The 24,149-nt window shown below is 42.5% G+C and overlaps 1 protein-coding gene across 1 annotated transcript in view; it reads left to right on the forward strand.

Annotated features, from left to right (window-relative positions):
• Positions 1 to 24,149, forward strand: part of MRTFA (myocardin related transcription factor A) — a 95,076-nt gene that overhangs the window by 61,695 nt on the left and 9,232 nt on the right. Inside the window, 8 exon segments of the mRNA XM_050323342.1 lie at positions 2,900 to 2,965; positions 17,890 to 17,945; positions 19,532 to 19,607; positions 20,271 to 20,432; positions 21,886 to 22,061; positions 22,502 to 22,657; positions 23,165 to 23,415; positions 23,768 to 23,939. Coding sequence (XP_050179299.1) covers positions 2,900 to 2,965; positions 17,890 to 17,945; positions 19,532 to 19,607; positions 20,271 to 20,432; positions 21,886 to 22,061; positions 22,502 to 22,657; positions 23,165 to 23,415; positions 23,768 to 23,939 — 1,115 coding nt within the window.

The following is a 24,149-nucleotide window of genomic DNA, read 5'->3' on the forward strand; positions in this document are numbered from 1 at the left end:
TTGGATATGTGAAATTTGGTTGCTAGAGGTTTTGTCTGTTTGTAATAGACTTTTATAACATCTTTAACTTAGTAGTGGGGTATATTTTGGCTTTAAAAAGTATATTTGAATTTAATGAAGTACTGCTTAGTTGGATTAACAACTGACTGTAATCATAGAAAGCAGAAAAACGTTTTTGGTTGGGATCAACCCTGCGCAATCTGGAAACAAATGCAAGATGGGTAACAGTGTGGACAGAACAAGTACTACTGGTGGCATAAATGATTACATTAAAAAATGGTTTAGATCATTTAGGCAAACTGAGAGGGTTGAGCAAAGTGTGCATCAGTAGACGTGAGGGCAGAGTGTGCACCAAGGAGCAAAAAACGTCAGCCACACCTGTGTGTGGGAGCTTTTTGCTGAAAATCCCTGACTCTGTGAGGTGAAAGGTAAAGAGTAGGTGTAGTTAGAAATGCAAAGGAAAGTAGGTGGTCGTAGCAATTGCCAAAAAGGGCTAACATATATTGCTAGATGTGTAAGTGGGAAGACATGAGTAATAGTAAGATTATCTGCACTTAAAGCTGGGGAGATGAACCTGATGCTATAGGTCTGTAGGTCTGCACCTTGTCTGTGTATGTTTAGTAAAATGTGCTAATTTAGGGTATGGATATGAGTCCCTGAAATGGCTCACTAGTGGAAATAATGCCATGCAGTGAGAGATTTAATGGACCGCTACCTAATGGGGCAGAAATCACTTAGTAGCAATCTGCTGTTGGAAGTAGGAAGTCTAACCCTTACGCTAACACCTTATGGCAGTGCTGGCAAATACCTGGTATCCTGTTTGCTAAACCATAACTCCCAACTGTATGGTCACCCTCTTCAACTCACTAATGAGAAAACTACTCCCTGTTTTGGGTGGGCTGTGGTCCGTGTCGTGTGAGTGGGTCCAGCCACCAGTCAGGGGAACATGAGAGATGATGGGGGCAGTGGGAGCTTTGACACTGCGACAACAAGCTGTTGGATGAAGTGCTCATGTGGATGTGGGTTTTAATAACCTCAAGATGAGTCCAGCAAATGCAGAGCTCTGAGAGGAAGGCCAGCCGTGAGGCTGCGTTAGCCCTCACTAGCACAGAAGTAGGAGTGCGATCTCATGCTGGGTAGGAGGAAGAGTCTGGAACTACCACTTCTGTTTGCAGTTTCACAGCCAAACGAAGGGCCTGTTCCTTCCCCTCTGTGTTCCCTCCTCCTCATTCTGGCTCTTGGCTGATCCCACACAGAATTACCATGGTGCTCTGTACGCCCTCCCTCCCTTTCTCACTTCCACGTACTAAAGAAAGTAATTTCCTGCCAAGGATGCATATATTAAGAAATCGTAGTTTGTCTTAAGAAACAGAAGAGAGGTAACTAGTTTGCACACTGTGCACACAGAGGTACCTCCACAGGTAGGAGGTACTCCTCTCACTGTCATAAACCTTTCAGAGGAAGGTACATCAAGAGTCAGTGGAAGTGGAAGCTAGACAAATCCAAGAAGAAAATTGGGTGTGCATTTAAGAAAGGGTGATTGGCTGCTGTGCAAACAACCAAGGAAGAGATGGATCTCTTGTTTAATACATATGAAGACCAGAACCCTTATTGGAAGATGTATCTTAGTCAAATGCAAACTGCAAATAGGAGGTTGAAAGAAACAGGTAAAATGTGATAATGTGTGTAATTAGACGTAGGGGCATCTTCTTAAATTTTTTGATCCCTACCTTAGGGAGTTTACAAGACAAATTTGGATATAATATATTAAATGAATGTACTGGACAAAAAGTACTTAAAAAAGGAAGCATAGGGGTTGTAATGAGATTGCATAGTTAGAATGTAGAGCATTTTAGCTCTCTAGTGGTTTCACTACATTTGTGTGGACTTTTCTTATGTGGACTATACAACAGACATGAGCTTGACAGAGAAATTAAAATTAAAACTGGGGAGATTCCTTACCATTCATTTTATAATATTTTATGTTGAGTATACTTAGGAGTTTGGGCTTGATTGCAAATGGGATTCAATATCTATTCATACTCATGTTGTCCTAATTTGAAATGTGTGCTTCTACACATGCATGTAAATTTTTTCTTCAGTTTTGAAAAGTTACTTTCATATGGAAGATGTCTTTGACTGTAAGAACAATCTATAATGTTGCTTTGATTGTGTAGGTTAAAGGGAAACTGCTGTTATAAACAAAATGTTGAAATTATGACTATTCCGGAGATTGGCATTAGAAAAAACACAGCTAATTGCATTTCACACAGGTCATGAATATGTTCTGTTATGCTAAAATAAATAGGAAAAATTCTAGTGAGAAGGGATTTCTTCTGCAGTGGCATAAGGACACTTCCAGACATATCCATAGTATTTCACGAGTTGTTTCTGAAGGCAAATTTCTGAGCTGAGGAAGGAAATCAGCCTTGTAATTTAGAGTAACGACCAACAATTTTGTCATATTGTTTAATCTGCACATGGTAATTAGAGTTTTCAGGAGTCATTAGCAGCTGGGGTGTCACTCTGTGTCTATTGGAGGACTGTCAGCCCGTGTTTCTCTTTGTTTGTTTTTCAATATTAATGGTTTGGAAAGCAGTTGGTGCTCTAGAAAGAATTGAGAAACAGGCCTGGGTTTGTGGATTTTATCACCCTGCCAAGACCCTGCGCAACTTCCTCTCCCTCTGCCCGCAGCAGCATACGGAAACCTGACTGCTGGAGGCCACTTCTGCAATTGCAGCAGGGCAGGGGAGCTGGGTGGGAGCGGGGTCTTTTCCTTCTGCTGCTCACTAGTGCCTTGCCACCCAAAGAAGAAGATAGGATGCATTTGAAAATGTCTCCTTGGTTGTTTCTTGCACTGATGGGTTTCCTTCTCTCCTCTCTCCTTGCTGTCGTGCAGTGCTGCAGTTGAAGCTCCAGCAGCGACGCACACGGGAGGAGCTGGTGAGCCAAGGGATCATGCCGCGTAAGTACCACTGGAATTCTTTGTCCTGGTGTTTTTGTGCATGCTTTTTTAGCGGAGAATGGTTTCCCGAATGATTTGAAAGATCAGATTCCCTGCTTCTGCATGAACACCATCATATACAAGAGCCCCACCCTGTCCCACCCAGCTTGGTCCTTCTGAGGTGTTGATGTGCTGGTGCGGGGCCACCTCCCATACTGAGGAAGAGAGTAATGACTGCAAGTGTAACTGTCCTCCAGAACAACGCTTGCGTTTGATCACGCTGCACATCTTACAGGAGAACATGCTATGTTAGAAGTGCCTTGCATACTTGACACATGCCGGTAATCACTCTTTTAACAGGCTTCCTGCCTCTGCAGTTTCTGTTCTTGCAGTTTGTCAGCTCCCCAGACCTCTGAGGCAGTTGTAACTTTGTGTGTACATATTCCATAAACTGACTGAAAACAGGCAGTGTGTACAAGACGTTAACCAACAAGGGACCCTGTTTTATGTTTGCAGCTAGAAAACGTGGCTAGAAAGAGCCATATGGGCCATTCCCCTTCATGCAGGGGAAGGCAAAATCTGTGGAGCCAGAGAACATTTCTGGGTGAACAGAAGCTTTAATAAATTCACTGTGAGGTTAATGTTAGAGAACACATTTTTGTTCCCCTTCTTCCCCCCCAAAATGCAAAAAGGTATCTGACAAATAGTTTTGTCATCCTTTGGTCCCTCTGAACTAGATGACTTATACTTAACAACTTGAAGCAAGACCAAAAAACAAATGTTTTATTTTTGAGGTCCTTTCAGTTTCACTCATCACCTTTAGTAAAAGGTAATGGATCAGGTATGTCTTTTCTTCTTTGAAAACCTTTCCTGCAGTCCCTGTTTCATAAGCTTTACTTGAAGACAGTGTAGTAATGGGGAGTTTCTCATTCCTTCTATTTTTGGGGTGCACAGTGTAATATGACACAGTGGTGTGCCTTAGACTTTGCTGAAGGCACAAGGTTAGACTGTCAGCGCTCTCTCTGAATGAAGAGAACCTGTCATAGCACTCTGTTGGCTGGAGTGGCTTGCTGGAAGGCAGTGATGTTCTCAAGATGTTTCTGGCACCCCTACTTAAAATTATGTTACCAAAGCAGAAAGGAAAGATTGTCCTGTCTGGGTGTAGTACTTCATGCCTGTTGTCTTATTTTTACTTGGAGAGCTTATATACATGCTTCTACAGAATACACTTATTTTTGGATGAAAGACCAGTGTCCCAGTTAATTGTGCCTTTTTGCTAATACTTCTCAGAAGAAAATGTGCCTGACTTCTTTGTGGTCTCCTGCTTTAGGTGGATATGTATGCAAATAGTGTATTAACTTACGTTCAGTACTGGCTTTCTTCAAAGTGTGGCTGGCCAAACTTGTGATTCCTGAGAGGGGTCTGTTTTATAGACCTTTTGAAAATGAGGCCCTTGCAAGTAATTCAAGTCAGGCATCCTGAATAATTAGTGAGTCTTAAATTTGCTTAAAATATAGCCTAAATTACTAGTCTTTGCAAATTTATGCCCTTCATTACTTCATTTATATCTCTTACATGTGAGTTTTGTGATGGACCGAAGAAGAATGTTCAGTGAAAAATAATTGTGAAAATACTGGCGACACATGAAAAGGTCCTTTCTGCAATGGAGAAAAATGACTTTAGCACATCTGTTCTAAACATGATTTGAAATTAGTTCCTCCCAAGTAATGGTATCATTTACCCATACCTGCCAACTGGAAATAACCACGCATAGTTCCCTGAGCCATTTTTAATGAGAAGATCAGATGTGAGATAAATTGTGATACTTAAAGCAAAAGTCTCATTTTTAACCTTAGAAGTACAGAGGATGACTAGGGACCGTGTTCCTCCTGAAAGCATCTCAGAGGCATGACAGCTTTGCTTCTACTTTCTTGAGTCCAGAATAGGTATTTTTATTACTGCTGGGAATGTGCAAGCATCCTGATTTCTTTCATCTCTCTGGCCTGCACCCTTGTCTGTGAAAACATTTAGGTACTTAATCTGGTTCCCCTGTCATCTACTGCTGAACATGGCTATACCAGACTACTCTTGAGTTCCTTAGTCAAGAACCAGGCCCCACACAGCCCTTTATGATGACTCAACAAAAATAATCAAAGTTGGAATCCAGAGCGTGGTTTGGTGCTGAGCTAAATGAGCTGGAGCACTCTTTCCATGTCAAATGCTGGTTGGCTTCTGGCCTTTATTTTCCATTTGGAGAGTCTTAACACTCTTGAAAGAATTGTGATGGTTGTGGTTCTATCTACATTACAGCTTATGTCAGGAATGTGCTTTTGAAGTGAAGCTCCTGATTGCACCTGCCTTCTGTACCTTGCTTTGCACCATGAAATGAAGTTTGAGTGTTGGATTAAATTGGAATGAAAGTACAGTGGAAAATATTCTGCCTAGACTAATATGCATTCAGTCCATGGGACTAGACTACAACTTGTCTGGCACCACACCTCTATTTCACGTTCACATAGACTGTGGATGTCAGTTCCTCAGCATCGACCTTGTTTCTGTTTACATTTGGTCTTACTATGCTACCCTACATGTTCATTTAGATTAGCCTTTAATACAGACCAGTTCCTGTATCTTGAGGCAAACAGATGTGGAAAAATCCATGAGCCAAGAACGGGAGAAGTAAAAGGTTTTGTGACACATTAAAAGCTATCTAGGATTCGAACTCACTTTGGCACCTTTGGTTCTCCTGAGTGCAGTGTAGATCTTACATGCTGTTTAGATTCAACTTGGTGCCCAAAAAGAGACATTTCCTTTCAGGCTTCCATCAACACAGGGTTTTTGGACAGTGTAAATGTAAGGAGTGGGAGAAGACACATTTGTGTCGCCTTAAAATGAGTGTGAGAGTCATGCTATTCCTGCTTTGCTTGTTCATAACAGAACTGGGAATTACTTGGTGGAATTTTGTTTATATGATACAGTGGAAAGGCAAATGTTTCAACATTTTTTTACCAAGTACACTTAATCTCGCTTGAATAACCTTCCCAACCTACCAACCACCTACAGTAGAGCTATGCTTCACTGAAAGATTAGTGTCTTGTACTAAGAAATAAAACATTTACAGGCAGTGACAGAGGATTCAAAATAATTTGGTTTTATGCTTCATTAATTCTTCTTGCTTTTCTGTTACCACTTTGTGTAACCTTTCACTAGCAGCAGGATTCATTAGTTGAAGATTAAAATTCTCAATTGCCCATAGAAAAGAGGTGGGAAGCAAGTCTTCACCTGCATCTTACATAGCTGTGATTAGAGCTAGAACGACTGTATTTTGAAAAAAGGAGAGCTGAGTTTTCATGTTTATTCAGGTTTTGGCCTATTTTCTGACAGTGCAAATAGACAAGCTTTTTTGCTATTTGCATTTTTTTGTAGCTATGCAGAGATTTTCATCTTCTTGTCCTCACGAAATGCAAGTTAAACAAAATCTGCTGTCTGTGCTCAACTCTTTGAACTCTCTCATGCTGTAGGAGAACTCAGATGCTGTCATTTTTTACAGTGTTGAATTTAAAGGTTACAGGTATTGTAAGGTTTTTTTGTGGAGTATTAAACAACCCATTTTCCACCCTTGAAAAGAATGCTGAAAACAGTAGCTAACGTACATCTGAGTAGAAAGATACGTGGAAAATATCTTCAACTAAAACAGCAGAAATTTTTAGGGGAAAGACATTTGGCAAATGTAGCAATACACTGCTATGCAAAATATGTGCCTCTTTTTCTCTTTTGCAAGATTTAAAGCTCCACATGCCCTTTGTTTTATCCATCAGGATTGTGATCTTTGGCTTCTGGCTGCAAACACAAAATGTAGGCAAGCATGCAAGGTTGTCATGTGGCACAATCCTGCAGGAAAGCTGTTTTGACCATCAGATTTATCTAAGCAGATGAAGCAGAAGTAGATAATTTCTGGGAACGTGCCTTGTGTTGCTTTGTGAGTATCTGAAAGATGACACAGGCAACCTTTGGAAAGGGCACTGTCTGGACTGAGAGCTAGAGGGAAGGTGGCTTCTGTACAGGCTGAGAATTTCCAGGAGCTCCTTTTTCACTTCAGTGTATCTGATGTTTGCCAGTTTTTGTGCCCACATCCAACTCCTCTGACTGTGTGTTTATGTCCTGGGAGGCAGTATCTACAGAGTGCATGACTGTATGTAGATCCCAAAAGGATGGAGTTTGTGCTGTTTTTCTGCTGTGACTGCTTTTACAGGTCTGAGGTGTTTCCATGCCATAGGTCTGTTAACAACACTCCAGTGCGTTTTTCCGCTTGGATGTGCAGCCTGGTAGATGTTTGAGTGTATTTCAGAGGATTTGTGAATCTTGTGCTGCTGTGTTTCAGACTCTCCTGAGCAGAGTGTATTTTATCTTCAGACTACACGAAGGGAGCGTGCCGTGGTTCAGTTGCAACGTGTCATATGATTAGAAATGATGGTAATACAGCAGGCAGTCTAATGATTATAATCTCATTAGATCTCTCATATCACTAGCTGCATTTTTTGTGGCCTTGAGGTTGTTAGAGAAAATGTAACATTTGTTATAAAACTAAAATGCAGTATTTGCTTTTTTTGGTGTCTTTGAGATGTCGCTGAGGACAAATTCTGCAGGAATTACCACTTACTGGGGTCACGTGGTGATTTAAGGGTACAGAACATAGGTTATGCTATGGCACATCAGCGTGGTTCATCATCTTGACAAAGCCTGTATTTGGTCTTCTACCTCCAGCACAGCTACCATGACAAAAAAACAAGGATCTTTGAGGTACTGATTTCAGGAAGCAAAATGCTTGCCACCTGGGAGTTTCTGAAGTTGAACCATACCTTTAGACTTTAACATCTCAACCCCAAAATTTGGCTACACATACGCACTTGTGTTTGTGTAGTAAAAATGCTATTTCTGCTTTAGCCTTTACCTGATAGTATGACCACTTCTCACCTTTAAAAAAAATTGTTCTTTAAATGCTTGATGAAAATTATGCGCCTCCAACTTAATTGTATGGCTCCATATTTAATATTTATGGTCGTATTTTCTTATTTATTCTTACCTCTCATTATGGAGCTGGTCAATTTAGTGTATGTGCTGTAATCGAAGGAGACCTGTCAATTGGCTCCTGTTACACACAATACCTACAATAGAACAAATTAAATGTCAGAAACCAAACAAAAGAAGAAAACTAGTTTTATAAATTGTTTAACTGTTAATTGTGAAGGAGGAGCATCTTTTAATGTATGCCAAAGAAAGGAGAAGCAGTAAGCTCTTATCTAATGTGTAGTGTTTTTCATGGCACAGACTGTTCTGTCGTCCTGCTGATGACTTCAGGTACAATTCTTAATGCCTCAGCTATATTTTGACTTCCACATAAAGACTAGGATAGATGAACTGCTATGCCTGTGAGGACTTTTACTGGTTCCTCACTGTTACAGTGTGGGTACACAGTCGACATTTCAAGGTTGCTGTGTGTTATATTTGAACTGCAGCTCAAGCAATTGCTTAAACACCCTGAAATAGCTCTTCCTGCTACGCAATGTGTCCCCGTCATTCTCTCACTGCTTTACATATCAGGTCTTTGTAGTGACATTCCTTATAGTTTTATGGAATCTTATTTATAGTAACAAAGCAAAAAATACAAATTTTTACTTCCCTGCCATCTAGTGTCTGCTGTTCTGCCCATTGACAACTGCTTCACTTTCATACTTATAAGCTGTACTTTCATTTAGGATAAGGAGTTAAAAACAAATACATGGACTGTAAATATTATTACTCCCAGAGTTGTTTAATAAAATGTCCAAACTTGTAAAGTCTTTAAGATCTAAAAATAATAACAACATATTTTAATACTCTGTTTAATCTCCGAATCTCTGCTGTTTCCTGATTTACAGTGGTATAGGACATAGCACAGGACCTCAAATATGGGAGCTGCAGCTAGACTTTTAATATAATCAGTGACATGCTCTGAAAGTAAGACTGGAACACTAAGCAGGTATTGTGAAACAAAAAAAAGGCTTAGAGGACACTTAACTGCTGTATTTCTGTTTCTGGCATGTTACACAGAAATCTGTAACTGGTTTTATTTTAGTTTGATCATCTGCCTATAACTTCTCTCCCAGGAATTATTTGCTGGTTATTTGACTTTGATCTCTTTTCTTGAAACACAATTTCAAAGCCTTCAGGCTTTGTGTGTAGAAGGTGTCTGTACATTTAAGCTCGAGAGTCTTATTGTCTGAGGCCTAATAACTTCACCTAGTTTGTTTGTATTTTTAGATATCTGTCTGTGTGTGTTTTCCATGTGTTGACATCATCTGTGATTAATAAGACATGATCAGAGTAATAAAGTTCATTGTGTCAGTAATGAAAATGTGCAGTTTGCCCTTTCTGAAACTGTGGAAAGAAAAGGCCATGCTCAGGTGTTTGATAGGCTGCATTTAGTCCTTGATCTCTGCCTTGATAAAAGATTTAACTCTGCCAATTGCAAGAGAAACATCATAATCCAGGGGAGTAAGTCTTATATGTAGTACAGTTTTTTTCCTTTCATATTCCCACAGTCATCTTAGATTAATTCTTACTTTTTGGCTGGAAATGGTCTCTCCTTTTGTGGCCTCACACTTTCCTTACCCTGAACACTCCAGAAAGTTGTCGGAAGGGTTTGCAAAGGCTGATTATCCATCCAAGAAACAGGCATGAAAACTGATCAAAGGCTTTCTGGTAGATGTTCCTTGTCTCCCTTTTCTTCTTCAGTTTGGACGTGTTATAATCCTAATTGTAATGAAGCTTTTTACCTTTTTTATTTTTCATTGCAGTGTTTTAGAATGTCTTTTGAATGCCAGGAGTTACTGGCAATGGACGAAGCAGGTTATACATTATCTGTAATTGCTGTAAATGTTTTTTGACACAAAGCCGTAGCCATAGTCACCCACAGATCTGGTAACTGTTACCATGGGCGACAATTTCCATCTTGCTCCTAAAGGGGATGAACTTTCTGAGAAATTGCACATATCTGTTAGATTTTAAAATAACTTAGTGTTGGGCCTTGAAAAATCTTAGTCCTTTTTGTCAATAATTTCATGTTTACTGTGACAAAACTGTACTTCAGGCTTTTCACACAGTTAATGAAAATCTTAAACTGCATCATAAGGGAGACACTGCTTAACACAGTTACTGACAGTTTTGCTGGATGTGGGCTCTGGAGTGGTGTCTGTTCCAGGTGTTGGGAGCAGCTCAGCCATTGGTGTTTCCATGGCAGGCTGGGCAGAGGCAGGGTACCACAGTTCCACCTGTGCATGTGCTTGTGCAGCCAGGGCGAGCCCAATTCAGGGACCTGGAAAATGGCTTTTTTGGGGAAGAACAGCTCCATGAGGCAGAACACTTTGCAGGCTCATGAGTGTTGATCCACGAGAAGGGGTGGCTCTATGATGTAGGGTGTCAGGGAGGCAGGATTTCAACTCTGGTTCCAAAACAGCCCAGGTCTCTATGTATGTTAATTGGAGTAGCTCAGTAGTAGGGAAGACTTGGTGAAGCTGTAGCACTATAGCTGTAATACCATGCTTTGGCAGTGCTGGCAACAGTAACAACGTGGGAAAGGACCTTTCTCCAGTATTTCTTCTGTTTGGGACTAGGAACACTCATAATTCTTTGATCAGTGTAACATTGTTATTGAAGGGTGTTCACTGAAGGGCAACGCTGCATTTGTTTGTGTGCCAGAGATGTGCTTCTTACCTTCATAAATATATTTGGATTGGCTTTTTTAGGTTAATCTTAATTTTTAATTTTCTGGGTTTATGTATTTTGGGATTTTGAATAATCACAATTTACCAGTTGTGGCTTCTTTTCCTATCTTTTAACTTGATACTCATAGTTTAGCCTTAATCCAAGGTCACTTACCAATGTCGGGGTATGATATCAGCAAGAATTCTCAAGTATGATCAGATGTGTGTACTGGATGTCAAACTCTCTGGAGCTGCTAATGGAGAAAAGGATGCTGATGGAGATCTCTTTTCTCTCAGCTGTGTATTCCCCAGCCCCTTTTCACATTTCTGCAGCATTCTGCTCTTTGTTACTGCCCCACTAGCAAGATGACAGTCCCTTCTGTGTACATGACCTGGTTTTTTAATACCTTTTTCTTCCATGCTATGAGAAATGCTTTTTGGAGGTGGGGTGAAGGTGAAGGGAGGAAGAAAGTGCTAACTGCCTTGCTCTGTGGTTCAAGGTTTGTGTCTCTTACCAAATGCTATGGGTTGGGAGCCCCACCCTGAACCGACAGAGGAAGTCATCGAGCCTATTTGCAGCACTTTATTTCATCTTTTTACGAAAGCGTAGTAAACAAGAGAGATAAACCAGAATTTGGTTGAGAGCAGGGGTGAGTAACTGCAGCAGAAGGCCTTCTGCCATTCTGAATTAAATCAGCATGTCTGAGGTTGGGTTTGGATGTGACACAAGCTTCTCTTTTGTCATAGCAAGGGAAGGTTTTTCCTTTTCCTTAGGAATGGATCTAACGGATGAGCAAAGTATTTGGCTCAGTATTCTGAATTTAGCTGTAGCCTTTTTACAAACATTGCATGTTTTCTTACCAACTGATTTGCAGTTCAAATATCACCTCCTTGTCTATGAAGAGCTAGATACTATGGCCAAGGAAAGCTCACGTGCTGCCTCTCCTCTGTCAGTCCACAAATCTGACAGCCTTGAGCAGTGATCTTACTGATTGCAGAAGGCTTTGCAGCCTCTTTTCCCCCCAAGACACTTGAGCTGTGAGGATCTGTGTAGATCCTTTTGCCTTTCTTTCTTCCCTGTATTTGGTTCCTTTCAAACCTCAATGTCTTCTGTCAGCTACATAAGTAAATGCAGGGTGTATGGATATTTTGACCTCTTCTTCTCAGCAGCTCGGCCTTCCCCTTCCCCTGCTTTGTTTCATTCTCAGTGTCTTGATCTAGTTCTGATTCCACTTATTTCTCACACTAGGTAACAGGAACTCAAAGATCTGCATATGAATATGTTTGAAAGCTTTGCAGAGCTAAAATCTGCTTTTGTACACTGCAGAGTAAATCCTGAACAGTAATGTTTTGATCCATTTTGCCCAGGTTTTTGTCTCTGCTGTTATACTGGAGATTCGGGTTTGATTCCTGGGCCTTGATTCAGTCTGTTTATAACAGCACCAGTTTGGTGCTTTGCAGCAGTATCTCAAGGCCAGGCTGGATGGGGCTCTGAGCAACCTGGTCTAGTGGAAGGTATCTCTGCCCATGGCAGGGGGTTGAACGAGGTGACCTCTAAGGCAGGTCCCTTCCAACCCAAACCATTTTATGATTCTGTGTTTCATTCACACTTTGCCATCTTCAAAATGTGGCTTGGACTGAGGGAACACTGAAATCGTGCATTGCAGTTTTGGACCCAGTTTCGTAGGAATTGATACATTGCTTTGAAGCAAAGATCAGCAACTTCCGTCTCTGCGCTTTGTATGGAAAGGTGGGCGTCAGTGTAGATGGTCTTGTGTGCTGTGCTTAGCTTTGGGGGGTGTCAGATGGAAGGGCAGTTGTTGCAATGTATAGCTGCAACATTTTTGAAGCAGGGTGGAGGCACAAAACAGTTGCATCATTGATCTGCAGAGAGATTTCTCGTGGTAGCTAAGGGTGTGACCACAAAGATACTAATGCTTCAGGAATTCTAGAGATGCAACATCAAAATGCTCCACAACAAGCAGCAGAGAGACTAAAAAAATAGGCTGTATGTGGTTGGAATTTCAGGAGATTCTTGCTAGCTAGCCTGTCTGTAGTAGGAAAATCATGTCCTGCTGTCAATCATCTAAAGGTGAGGGATAAAGCTCATCCTCCTGACAGCAGATGTTGCAAACTGCCAGACAGTTGTCCAAGTGGGACAAAGGTATGTACAACTCAGTGAAGGGCACCCGCTGGACTGTGCTGTCCCAAACCCCGTTGGTGATGCTACTGTCCCTGCTGTCACTGAGCCAGTTTCAGTGCTTGTTCGGCCATCTGTAAAACCAGGCTGTTCTCCTGTGGAAGGTGGGACGATTTGAAGACGTAGGGGCTGTGGTTCAGCAGCGTGGGGGCTCCTGCTGCAGTGCTGGCCTTAAACCCAGCCTCTCATTTCTGACTTGGTCTGGCAGGGCAGTTGTGCCCAGCTTTGCTGACACTATTATTTGTGGAGCCGTGCTGTACACCAGCATACCAGTCCAGGTTAAAATAACTCTTTCAAAACAACTGTGATCTGAGTCCACAAACGGTTTTGTCAGCATAACCGAGGGCTAACGTGCTTTGTCCCAGACCTAGGTACAGGAACGAGGGCAGAAGTGTAACTGCAGTTTGCTACTGATTAAAACACCGCGTACATATCATGTAGAAACAAAACCAGAAAGGCAGACAGGAGGTACACCTGACTGAAATTGGGCATTGCAGAAGCTACTTCTGCATTCTCAACTATTTCTTTTCTGCATAGAATGGGAAACAAAACCTCAACAGCTAATACTACAGTTGTAGTTTGACAAGTTTGGTGGGTTTTTTGACAGAATCAACTATGTTGGAAAAGACCTCAGAGATCATCGAGTCCGCTGGCAGCACTCTGTTCTCATCAGGGGCTCACTCGAAGTTAGCTAGTTAGTTGGATCAAGGATTCAAACCAAGGTAATTCCAGGGAGGGGCAAGTGCCATGAGGAGGTACTGGAGTTACTTTATGGCAGTAGTTCCGTAGTAGAGCTCCCTGTGCAGTACAAGTACAGTTGGAGCATCAAAGGCAAGGCAGAAACATGTGGAACGTGGGAAAGGGGAGAAAAATAGATCATTACTTAAGCTGGACCTGCCAGCAGACTAAATATTTGTTGAACTGCCTCCCAGGGAAGTCAGGGTGTTAAATATGTTTTTGCACTTCTTGGATTTAGTAAGGTGCTTGAGACAGGCTTGCCTGATGTTCTTGGAAGCAACCTGGGACTACTTGAAGCTGCCTATGCAACTGGTGAGGGAACAGTACTGGAATAAAGGCTTGGTGTCAGAGTGGGTGGGTGTGCTGTGCTGGGCTTTTGGGTGGGGTGGGAAGGGAGAAGATCAGTGTTTGACATGATTCAAGATTTTCAGTAATTTGACGCAAATGAGGGAACAGTCTGCGTGTTTATTAAGCTTGCAGGTTAGTAGGGTGGGAGGAAGACAGGATTGGGACTCACAGTATTTGGAGAAGCCAAGAATGGATATGGGATGAAACCAAAGAAAAGGGCAGACTGTCTACATTTTGTGATCCTTAGTCAGTGGCATGAATTGAGGATGGAGAATGGCTCACTAGGTAGCAGCTCTGCAGAATAGAATTGGAGACCTTTCACAGTTTGTGAAAGAAGCACAAGTGAACGTTATGCATTTTATGTATCCAAACAAAAGGCAAACTGGCTGGGACATATAACTGAGAAGTGTTATTTAATAATCATTTAACTCTATAAAAGCTGATAAAGTCTAGGCTGGAATACTCACCCAGTTCTGGACACTATACTTCAAAAAAAATGCAGATCAAATGGAAGTCCAAAAGAGAGTAAACAAGCAAAGGTCTCGATAGTGTTATCTGTAAGGGAAGGCTGAATCAACTGGCTTTGGTAATTTTATATAATGGAAGATTGTAGGAGAACCAAAGTTTTCAGATATCTAGGGATAGATGCAAGGAGGAAAATAATAAATTGTTCTCTGTAACGATTGTGGGTAAGGCAGAGAATAAACGGTAGGAAGGGAAATGCAAGTTAGACATTCAGAAGGTTTTTAAATAGTAAGGACATCTATGCACCAGCATAATTCTCTGCAATAATATTGCATTTTTCGTGAGAGGTCTCCCAGGAACAGGTTAGACAAACTACTGTAAGGAATAGTTTAGGATATTTTATCCAGCCTGAGCAGTCAGAAAGCACCAGGTGACTGGAGTTTCGTCCTCCCTAACCATCTGTGGTTGTATCTGCTCCTTCAGGTACCAAGGGCTATCGACATGTATCCTGTCTCAGTGATAAAATGCTGCCCCGTGCCCACCTGGTTAGCAAAGCTTCTGCTCCACCAGCTCAGCCACTCATTTATGTGCGCTGTCAGAATGAGCCAGAATAGCTGATATGGCTTTAATGGGTAATTTTGGGTAGAATGGATAAAGCAGCACTCTGGTGAGCAAGTCAGACAAGTTATGGGGGACAGGAATAGTTTTGCAGGAATCAGTGCTAAATGGCCAGGAAGGGCAGTGGTAGGAGCTGGAAAAGGGGCATATCTGCACTCTGGAGCTTACCCAGAGCTTTACTGCTTCTGAGTTCTTCAATGGATTATATTTTTCCTTTCATTTGCTGTAGTAGAGTTAACTGAGTTGCTCCACAGCTCTGGGCTGCTCAGTCATTTCAAAGCCAGAAAAATGTGCAAGGCTTAGTTCACTTCAAATGGAGTATGATTTTACAGTAGACACCCTCTTCTGACATATCTGCCCTATCCTAGATTGCTGAGGGAAGCAGTGAAGGATTTGTGCCCTCTTGACATTTTCAGAGTTCGAATATGAAGTCCCCTGTCATGTTGCCAGTCCAGAGAGCTACATCTCAGTGCACGTTTCCAGAGGACTAGTCATGACAGACTGAAATTTTTTTTAACAAGATTATTCCTGTAGCAGCTCTGCATTACTTACTATTTAATGTGCATGTATTTTGGGGGAGGGTTTTTCTTTTTTACTGCTCAGGGATTCTTCGCTCCCTTTGTTCTTTTGTATTGCAAGAATTTTCCTGGACTACCTGTGACACCAGCTGAACTCCTGCAGTTGACTTTTCTGACCATTAGCTGTGGTCAGGGAAATGTCACTTAAAGTTCATCTGCTGTCTCATACTGCCAGCAGAGCAAAGAATTACTGCCGTGCCTGCACATTCTGGTGGTAGAGAGCTCCTGAAGACTCGAGATGAGCCCTGCTTCACTTGTCTCCAGGGTCGATGTTTATGCAGATTTATATACTGCATGCAATATTTGCCCAAGTGTACCTGAGCTTTTATTTCACTCTTCTGTGATATGCATACAATGCAAGAAAAGTGTGTTTAAGGTCAAGCACTTGTGCATATTCACAAGCAGTTCATGCGACTTGAAAAGAGTATTATTTGTTTCTTGCTCTTCGCTGAAGGGCGATGGCCAGACTGCCCAGGAAGCCTCATTGCCTGCATCAGCTGTGCCTGAAGCCTAGTTGATGCCTCAGCAAGCCAGTGAAGTTTTTTGCATTATTTTTGTAGTTACTGCGAAACCATATCCCTACCATATCTCTTTGGTTTATCTCAAAGTGCATTTCACAGCTTGTGCAACGTACTCTGCTTACTTCTATCCATAACCAGATTGTGTGAAACTAATCTGAACAGGAACTATTTGCCCCGTTGTTGTAGGAGTCTGTATACTTACTATAGTTAGCTTTCAGTTGTTGTTAATTTATTCTACAGATTATTCTTCATTCACTTCTGTAGTCTGAATTCCATCTATGATGCTGTGGTGTGTTCAGAATTCCTGCCTTTTGGACCAAATTCTACTTTTTAGCCCATTTATGTGAACTAGAGGGACTCTGTCTGTATTTCACGGAATGTGTGTCCTAACACCTTGTCTGTGGCTACTCCATTTCATTCTGTAGGAAAGAATTGGGAAGGCTACACTTGCATTAGAAGTATTTTCTTACCTTTCATTTATGCAAGGGCTTTTATTTTTGAATAGTCTTTTGAGATTTCATTATGAAGTTACGTTTGAGAAATATTTAATCATTGGTGTTAAGTTAAAAATAACATGAGCAAATTATATTTCATAGGACCTAGACACAATACTTCGGAGTTACTAACTGCATGAGTTTAGTTTTCTGTCTTCAGAAGACTTGCAACTTATCTTTAAAGCTAAAGGTCTTTGACTTTTCAGTTTAGCTTGATGGTAATTCCAGCAGTTTAAAATATATTTTGGAAATAGGAAAAGAAATTATTATGCCCCTTTCAGCTACTTCTCCATACAAGCCACAAGGTGATTGTTTAAAACAACCCAAGCTACTTGCAGCTTCAGGGAAACTGTGAGGAGCTAGTGACACTTACTGTTGTCACCGTCTTTCTCTGGTCTTACTGTGGGACGTGAGGTTTGTGTGCTCCAGAGGAGCCAGGCAGAGTGAGAGATTCCTCCAGGGTTAGTGCGGTCCTGGACAGCAGAGGATCAGTTTCTTAAAACATGATCCATTTTGGCTCTGGTTTTATACAGGGCCCGAGGGGGCGAGAAGGTCTGTTATATGGAGAGCTGCTGTTAATTCTTCAAGTTGTGGCTTTCTGTCAGCAGACAGATGTGCTTTCCTGTCCAAGCATTCCTGTTCTCAACAATAGTTTCTCTTACATGGAGCAATATATATGTCCTGTGGACCTGCAGAATTTGCAGCCAGCCCTTCCATGTATGCAAAACACAGGTGCAGCTTAAGGAAGACTTGGAGCTTCCTTTGACATCAAAAGATAGCAAAGAGGATTTACAGTTCATTAGGATCGTACTCCACCCTTCCAACCATTTCATGTATCTCTTCAGTGTTTCAGAACCATTCTCTTAAGGACCCTCTTAAGGGTCCTGGATCTCTTACTCTCTGTTGAAGCTTGTAAAAGACTTTTGTTGAGGGGCTGGTTTTGACTCATGTTCTTGGACCCAACTTTGTGAACAATGGTTTGTTCGATTAGAAGTGTGCCTGTATTAGACTCTCCAGCAGCCCACAGAATCTTCAGGTCAGTTCCTGTATCTCTTGTGCTGTCAAACGGAGGATGTCAATTGACATTGCTTTATACCAGCTGGACATCTGGTCCGGTGTGTTGGAAGATGCAGGAGGCAGTTGCTGTGGTGTATTTGTTAACTTACTTTGCCTGAAGGGTTGTGAAGTGAGAGAACTTCCATCATTCTAATTCATTCTCCAAATGTTTTCCCTCTCAACAGCTCTGAAAAGTCCAGCTGCATTTCATGAACAAAGAAGGAGTTTGGAGCGGGCCAGGGTAAGAGGCAATATAATCTTCAATGTTTTGGGCAAGTCAGGAATAGTATGTCTCGTGTTTTGGGCATCCAGTAGCTGTTAATGAGATGCAGAAGGGAATTGTTCATATTGTGGATGTAACACAGCACTACATAGTCAGAGGTACTGGATGGGATATTCTGTGGCTTACATGTGGTGGTGGTTAATCCTCAGTGAACTGGTTGTGCCTAAAACCAATTGAATACGATGCCTGGATTTTCCCTGGAGTTTTCTTTCTGGAAGTCACTGATATTCTTCTTCCCCACTGTCCGTACACTTTACATTTCTGATTTTATGGTATCTGTTTTGCCCTTAAGTGCTCTTACCATGTTGAGCTCAATTCTACCTTGGAGGAAACCTTTTCTGTTACCTGCACATGCAGTTGTGTATCTGGGACATTAGAAATTGAAAATTTAACAGAGAGGATCCCTCCAAAATCTTGTGACGCTGAAATTACAGAGATTTCTGGCTCTACAGAAAGAGGAAGCCAGGCAACACACTTCATACAGCACCTTTGCTAACTAGGGGGTTTCTTGATGATTTCTGTTCCTCAAAAGGCCTCTGGGGATATTTTTTTTTCTGATTAGCCTCCAGCAGAATGAAACCTGTTATGACTACAAGGCTAAGTTTTGTTTTAAAAGTGAAAGCAACATAATTAAAAAAAAGAACAGCTGCGATTAAGACCTGTAAGGGAGTATTAGCCCTTTAAACAGTGGAAGGATTAGAACAGGGGACTTTGCATTAAGACCAGTCACCCAAAGGCTTTTGCTTATTTCTCCTCTTTTTTCCTGAAACATTCTTATTAAGTCAGTATCTTGGTGTGGGCAGTTGACCGATTGTGGTGCAGTTTTCTGACTGACTTTAATATTTATTTTCTCTGAAGGCCCATCCTGATGGCCAGTACTTCCCAGTCTGTTACCCACTGCCTCCAGCTTCCCATCCCTGGGCTGTGTAAAGGGTAACATGTTCAGCCCATCAGGGTCATCTCTGTACATTGCTCTGTAGTTCATGCTCCAAAGACAGACCTAAAGGCAGCTCTGGAAGTGAAATGCATCTTGTCATAGTATTTAGGTTCTGCCCACCAAGGGGCTGCATGGGGTCTTGAGCTTAACAAATAACATATCTTTAAACAACTGAAGAGTGTGACCAAACCACAAGCCAGTCCTGAATGCCAGCAGTACATGAAAGAGTTTGCTGTGAACAATGGAACCAATGGATTTATCTTTAATGTAAAAGAAATGTCATGAATTTCACCCTGACACAAGTCAGTGGTGGTGCATAAAAGGGGGAAAGAGGACTCCAGCTCTTGAGGAAGTCCTTTCCAGTTTCTGTTCTGTGGAGCAGTGTTGTGCAGTTAGACTGAGGTGATTACAGTAGAGGGTCATCTATAGAAGAAGCTCATTGTCTCAGTGCTCTGGCACAGGAGATAGGCCCCTTCTCTGTTCTGTGTTTATTTAGATCTCAGTAACAACTAAAGGTGGTTGTTTCTCTCTTTGTGCCGTTCATGATTACCTCATTCCTGTGTCTGATCAACTGAAATTGGTTCTTGCTTGTCTGTTTTTGCTACAGACAGAGGACTATCTGAAACGAAAAATCCGGTCCCGGCCAGAGAGATCAGAGCTGGTGAGGATGCACATTCTGGAAGGTACGGCACGTGCTGGACATGAAAACATGGACAATAAACTTCATCATAATTACTTTTTTAACAGCTTTTCTATTGTGACTCCCAAGTCTTCCTTTCACTTGGGAGCGGGCAAGAAGATCATGCCTGTTGCATGATTCCTTGGGAGGGATTCAACTCTGCTTGCTTGGAGATTATTCTGAGAAGAATCAGGATGTGAATTCAAATTGTGCAGTTTTGTGTAGCTGAGCAACAATGAAATAGAATGACCATGGATTGCTCTTCTACTAAGCTAAAACATTCTGTAAAACATCCAGGAGGAAGTGAGGCAGATTTGATTTATTTAGGAAGAGAGGGAGTGCTGTGCTGCTGCTGAGCACCACAGCTTTGGACACAAACAGAAAGGAAAAGATGAACGAGAATTGGGTGGCATCACTTTGAGAACAGTAAAGTTGTCTTATTTTAGAGTCACAAGGGCTACTGTAGTAATCCTCATAACTTAAATATACATAGTATCTAGTGTGTCTTTATAGTGCATAGTTATCCATTGTTATCTGCAACTGTTTTTCTGTACAGTTACCTACTGTTATCTACAGTTACCTTTCTGAATAGAATTAAAATACTGCTGAAGGGCATGGGTTGACCGTTGCTGGATTTATGCCATTTTATTTACTTTCCCCCAAACAGAGACCTCAGCTGAACCCTCCTTGCAGGCTAAGCAGCTGAAGCTGAAGAGAGCCAGACTGGCAGATGACCTTAATGAGAAGATAGCGCAGAGGCCAGGCCCCATGGAGCTGGTGGAGAAGAACATCTTGCCTGTGGAATCGAGCCTGAAGGAAGCTATTATTGGTAAGGCGAGAGGAGGATCTGCGTTGAGGGCATTTCCCACAGGTGGCTGTGATTAACTGTCAGTTCACCTGCCTGTCTAAGAGAGTGCAATCCCATGGCTGGTCTTGTTTTCCTGTCTCAGAATCATGGGCTTTCAGCCCCAAGGATTCTGAAAAGCAGAACTCCCTCTGGCCCAGATAGTGCTACAGAAACATTAAATTATAGGGAGTGTGGACGTCCCGGAATAATGTCAAAGGAACTGTATACCCTAAAGACCTGAAAGAATGTTGAAGATTGAATTCTCTAGATTCTCTCCTTAAAAATCTCTCTCCCTGTAACATGCCAACAACCTTGGTCAGGGAGAACCCGATGACTTACTCAGATCAGCGAGAGGAGACAGGATATAAACAGGTGTGATGAAACAAAAGATGTCTGTGAACTTAAAAACTTCAGAGGATTCAAACCCTTTAAAAATAAACCAGAACAGATGTAAATCATGCCAGTGCCATTCCAAGGGCTGAAAGGAATGCTGAGGAATAGCCTTCCCACTGCCTCAGCAGTGCTCTTTCCCGTCTCCCCAGACTGAGCAGTCTGTGTGTCTGTGGTTATTCATTCCCTCAAACATGCACAGCTACTTTAAAGACAAATGGGACACAACTGTGAGCAAGACGGAATACTTTTCATAAAAAAGGAAGAGGGCAGTGTTGTGGGAGAGCATGGCTTCACTATTGAATAAGAAGTAGTTGAGGGAGGGTGAGCTTGTGAACTGGATAATAGGAGATGTGGCTTCCTTCTGTCTAAGCAAAGTACATCTCTGGATTTCTGTTGCTTTTAAACAAGGTGCAAATGACAGTATTTTCCTTCTTAACAGGATTAATTTGAGAAAATGTAGTCTAAAAAACATTGGTACATTACACATGTACACTCATGTGAATTTATCTACTGGGCATGTAGATAGACAGAAATGTTAATAGCAGTCAGGAACATCACCGCTTAATCCATAGCCCTTTTTACTTGTAAGACTAGAGGACAACTGGGGATTCTGTCTTCCAAGACAGAAGAATCCAAGAGAGATTATACCTTCCCCCACACAGGATGAACACCAGAGAAACCATAACTCAACCTTACACTGTCTGACCGTCTTCTTCTTTGGTGCCAGTTGATAATGAAATAAGCCATGCCACAGAGCTGGGTTTGGGCAGAGTTAAGTGTCTCTTCTTATACTTAGTGATCTTGTCTGGCTAAGAAGCAAGGGAAGTGGTTCCCCCCAGTCTCTGCATCATTTTATTCTACTGGTAGCAGAGGTGAATGTAAACACTTAAACCTGATCCAGTTTGGGCTCTGTTCTCTTGTGTTCAGTTGGTGCTTTAGGCACAGCTCTCTCCATCACATCACTGTCTTTGTGAAACATCTAGTGTCAAGTGAAGTAATTTCTTGTTCTGCTTTACAGACATGTTGATGTTTGTGTTTTCAGTTGGACAGGTGAACTACCCAAAGGTTGCAGACAATTCCTCCTTTGATGAGGACAGCAGTGATGCCCTCTCCCCAGAACAGCCAGCCAGCCATGAGTCCCAAGGGTCTGTCCCATCACCGATGGACTCTCGGATTTGTGAGCCTCTCCCTAGCACCACTGGCACATCACTAGCTCAGGTGAGAATGTGGAGGCCTCCTCCAGTGCCCTGGAGCTTCACTGCTGAGGATCCTAAAAAGTGAGACTGAGGGATCCTTAAAAGGTATAGTCTGTGAGATTTCACATGGGGTCTTGGCTCCCTGTGGTGTTAGTGACATGCTCTGCCTATTCATTGTCATGGTGTCAGGTGGAGAAGGGGACAGTCATTGCTTGGTGATACAGCCACTCTGCAACTGATTCTGGCAGGCAAAACTGGGAGATACAGGTGTGGGATTTTGGTTCCTTTTCTGACCTAGGAAGTTGTGCTGCTTCTCAGGGACAACTGAAGCAGTGGGTTAAAGGAGTCTGATTAATGATCTGAAGCCTGTGCTCCTTCCCTCTAAGTGGACACTTCCTGAACTCTGTTAATCTATTTCCCTCCTCATAAGTGTACTCATTATGCCTTTTTCTGTCCCTGCAGGGTTCATCCCAGTTGCAGATTAGTGCAGACTCCAGTGAAACTCTTTTTCTACCTGAGCAGCCACCCCCGCCTCTGCCACCTCCACCTCTTCTGCCCCCTAGTCTTACCAATGGAGTGGCTCTTACTGCTGCCAAGCCCCCACCAACACTCATTAAGGTACTATTTTGGCTGATTTCTTCATTGTTGTAGTCTAAAGGAAGATAAGGTGGTTACTCTGAAGCAGGTTTGGAGTTGGAAGTACTGGATTAACAGATGCAAAGGAAGGAAACTTACTTCTCACTAGTGTATTCCTCTGACGCTAGTTGTAACATATTTAATAAGGTTTTCTGCTCCGTGATGTATTCATCTTCTATAAAATGGGTGCTGAATGCAAAATGTTTTGAATCAGTCTGTATTATCCCTAATTAGAGTCAGTGAGTCTGCACTGGATGAGCAGATGATCTGGTGTGCTGGGAAAGGTGATCTGCGTTACGGTGCAGTGTAAGCTGCTGCCAGTGCTGTGTCTACAATGTTGCCTGAGTTAGAGAAGTATGGAAAGACCCTCAGGCCAACAAACTGGAGAATTTCAAAATGAAAATCCCAGTGTGTGTTCTGGTTTACATGGGGTGTTATGTTATATCAGTGTTTCCACGCTTACTTGCTTCCTCCTTTTCTTCTAAATAGCAAAGCCAGCCCAAGTCTGCTAGTGAGAAGTCTCAGCGCAGTAAAAAAGCCAAGGAGTTGAAGCCGAAAGTCAAGAAGCTTAAATATCATCAGTATATTCCCCCGGACCAAAAGCAGGACAAGGGAGCTCCTCCCATGGATTCATCCTATGCCAAAATACTGCAGCAGCAGCAGCTCTTTCTCCAGCTTCAGATCCTCAACCAGCAGCAGCAGCACTACAACTATCAGACGATCCTGCCAGCCCCACCAAAGTACGGGTCCGCAGTGGCAGCTCCCTTAGGAAGGACTTGGTTCCCCAGTACTGTTGCCAGAAATGTGATGTTTTGGGTGTGAGCTGCGGCCACCGGGTGTAACACACTCAGTCTTGTAGGTTACAGTGGGCCTCAAAAAGGGCAAGTGCCACATGAATCGGACAAAAGTAGTTGAAGTGAATTGGTTGGCACAGGAAGGAGCATGGATATAGGTGAAGGCTTCAGTGTGCTTTAATGTCTAGGGCTGCACTAGTGACCCAGATGTTTCTGAACGTATATGATTGCTGACACTGAGGGCCTCCAGTGCCTTTCCACCTTGGTTTTGATGTCCGTGTCTTTTATTTTCCTGTAGGCCTCCAGGGGAGCAGCAGAGCGGTGCCAGTGCCCCTGCTGTGCGCAATCTCTCTGCCACAGTCAGCAATGCATCTTCAGGGTCCTCTGGTTCCAGTGGGTTGATGAGACAAAACAGTAATGCTGCGGTGGGCAAGCCTGGCCCTCTCCCTGCCAACCTGGATGAGATGAAGGTAAATACCCTGTGAAGCTGCACAGCCCCTTTTTTGCCACTGTCAGCAGGGAGTACTGAATGATGTTGCTGCTCCAGAGCAGGCTGAGGTGGACTGACAGGTGTTAGTGAGAGCGGCTGAGATTGCTACCCTGCAGCCTGTACCCGAGGTGCAGGTTTGGTGGTCTCCAGGAGGATCAGTTTAGTCCTTTGTCTCATGGCTCTGGTAGCT

This window comes from Myiozetetes cayanensis, unplaced genomic scaffold (assembly GCF_022539395.1).
Source record: "Myiozetetes cayanensis isolate MyiCay16 unplaced genomic scaffold, myiCay2020 scf3, whole genome shotgun sequence".
NCBI classification, from domain to species: Eukaryota; Metazoa; Chordata; class Aves; order Passeriformes; family Tyrannidae; genus Myiozetetes; species Myiozetetes cayanensis.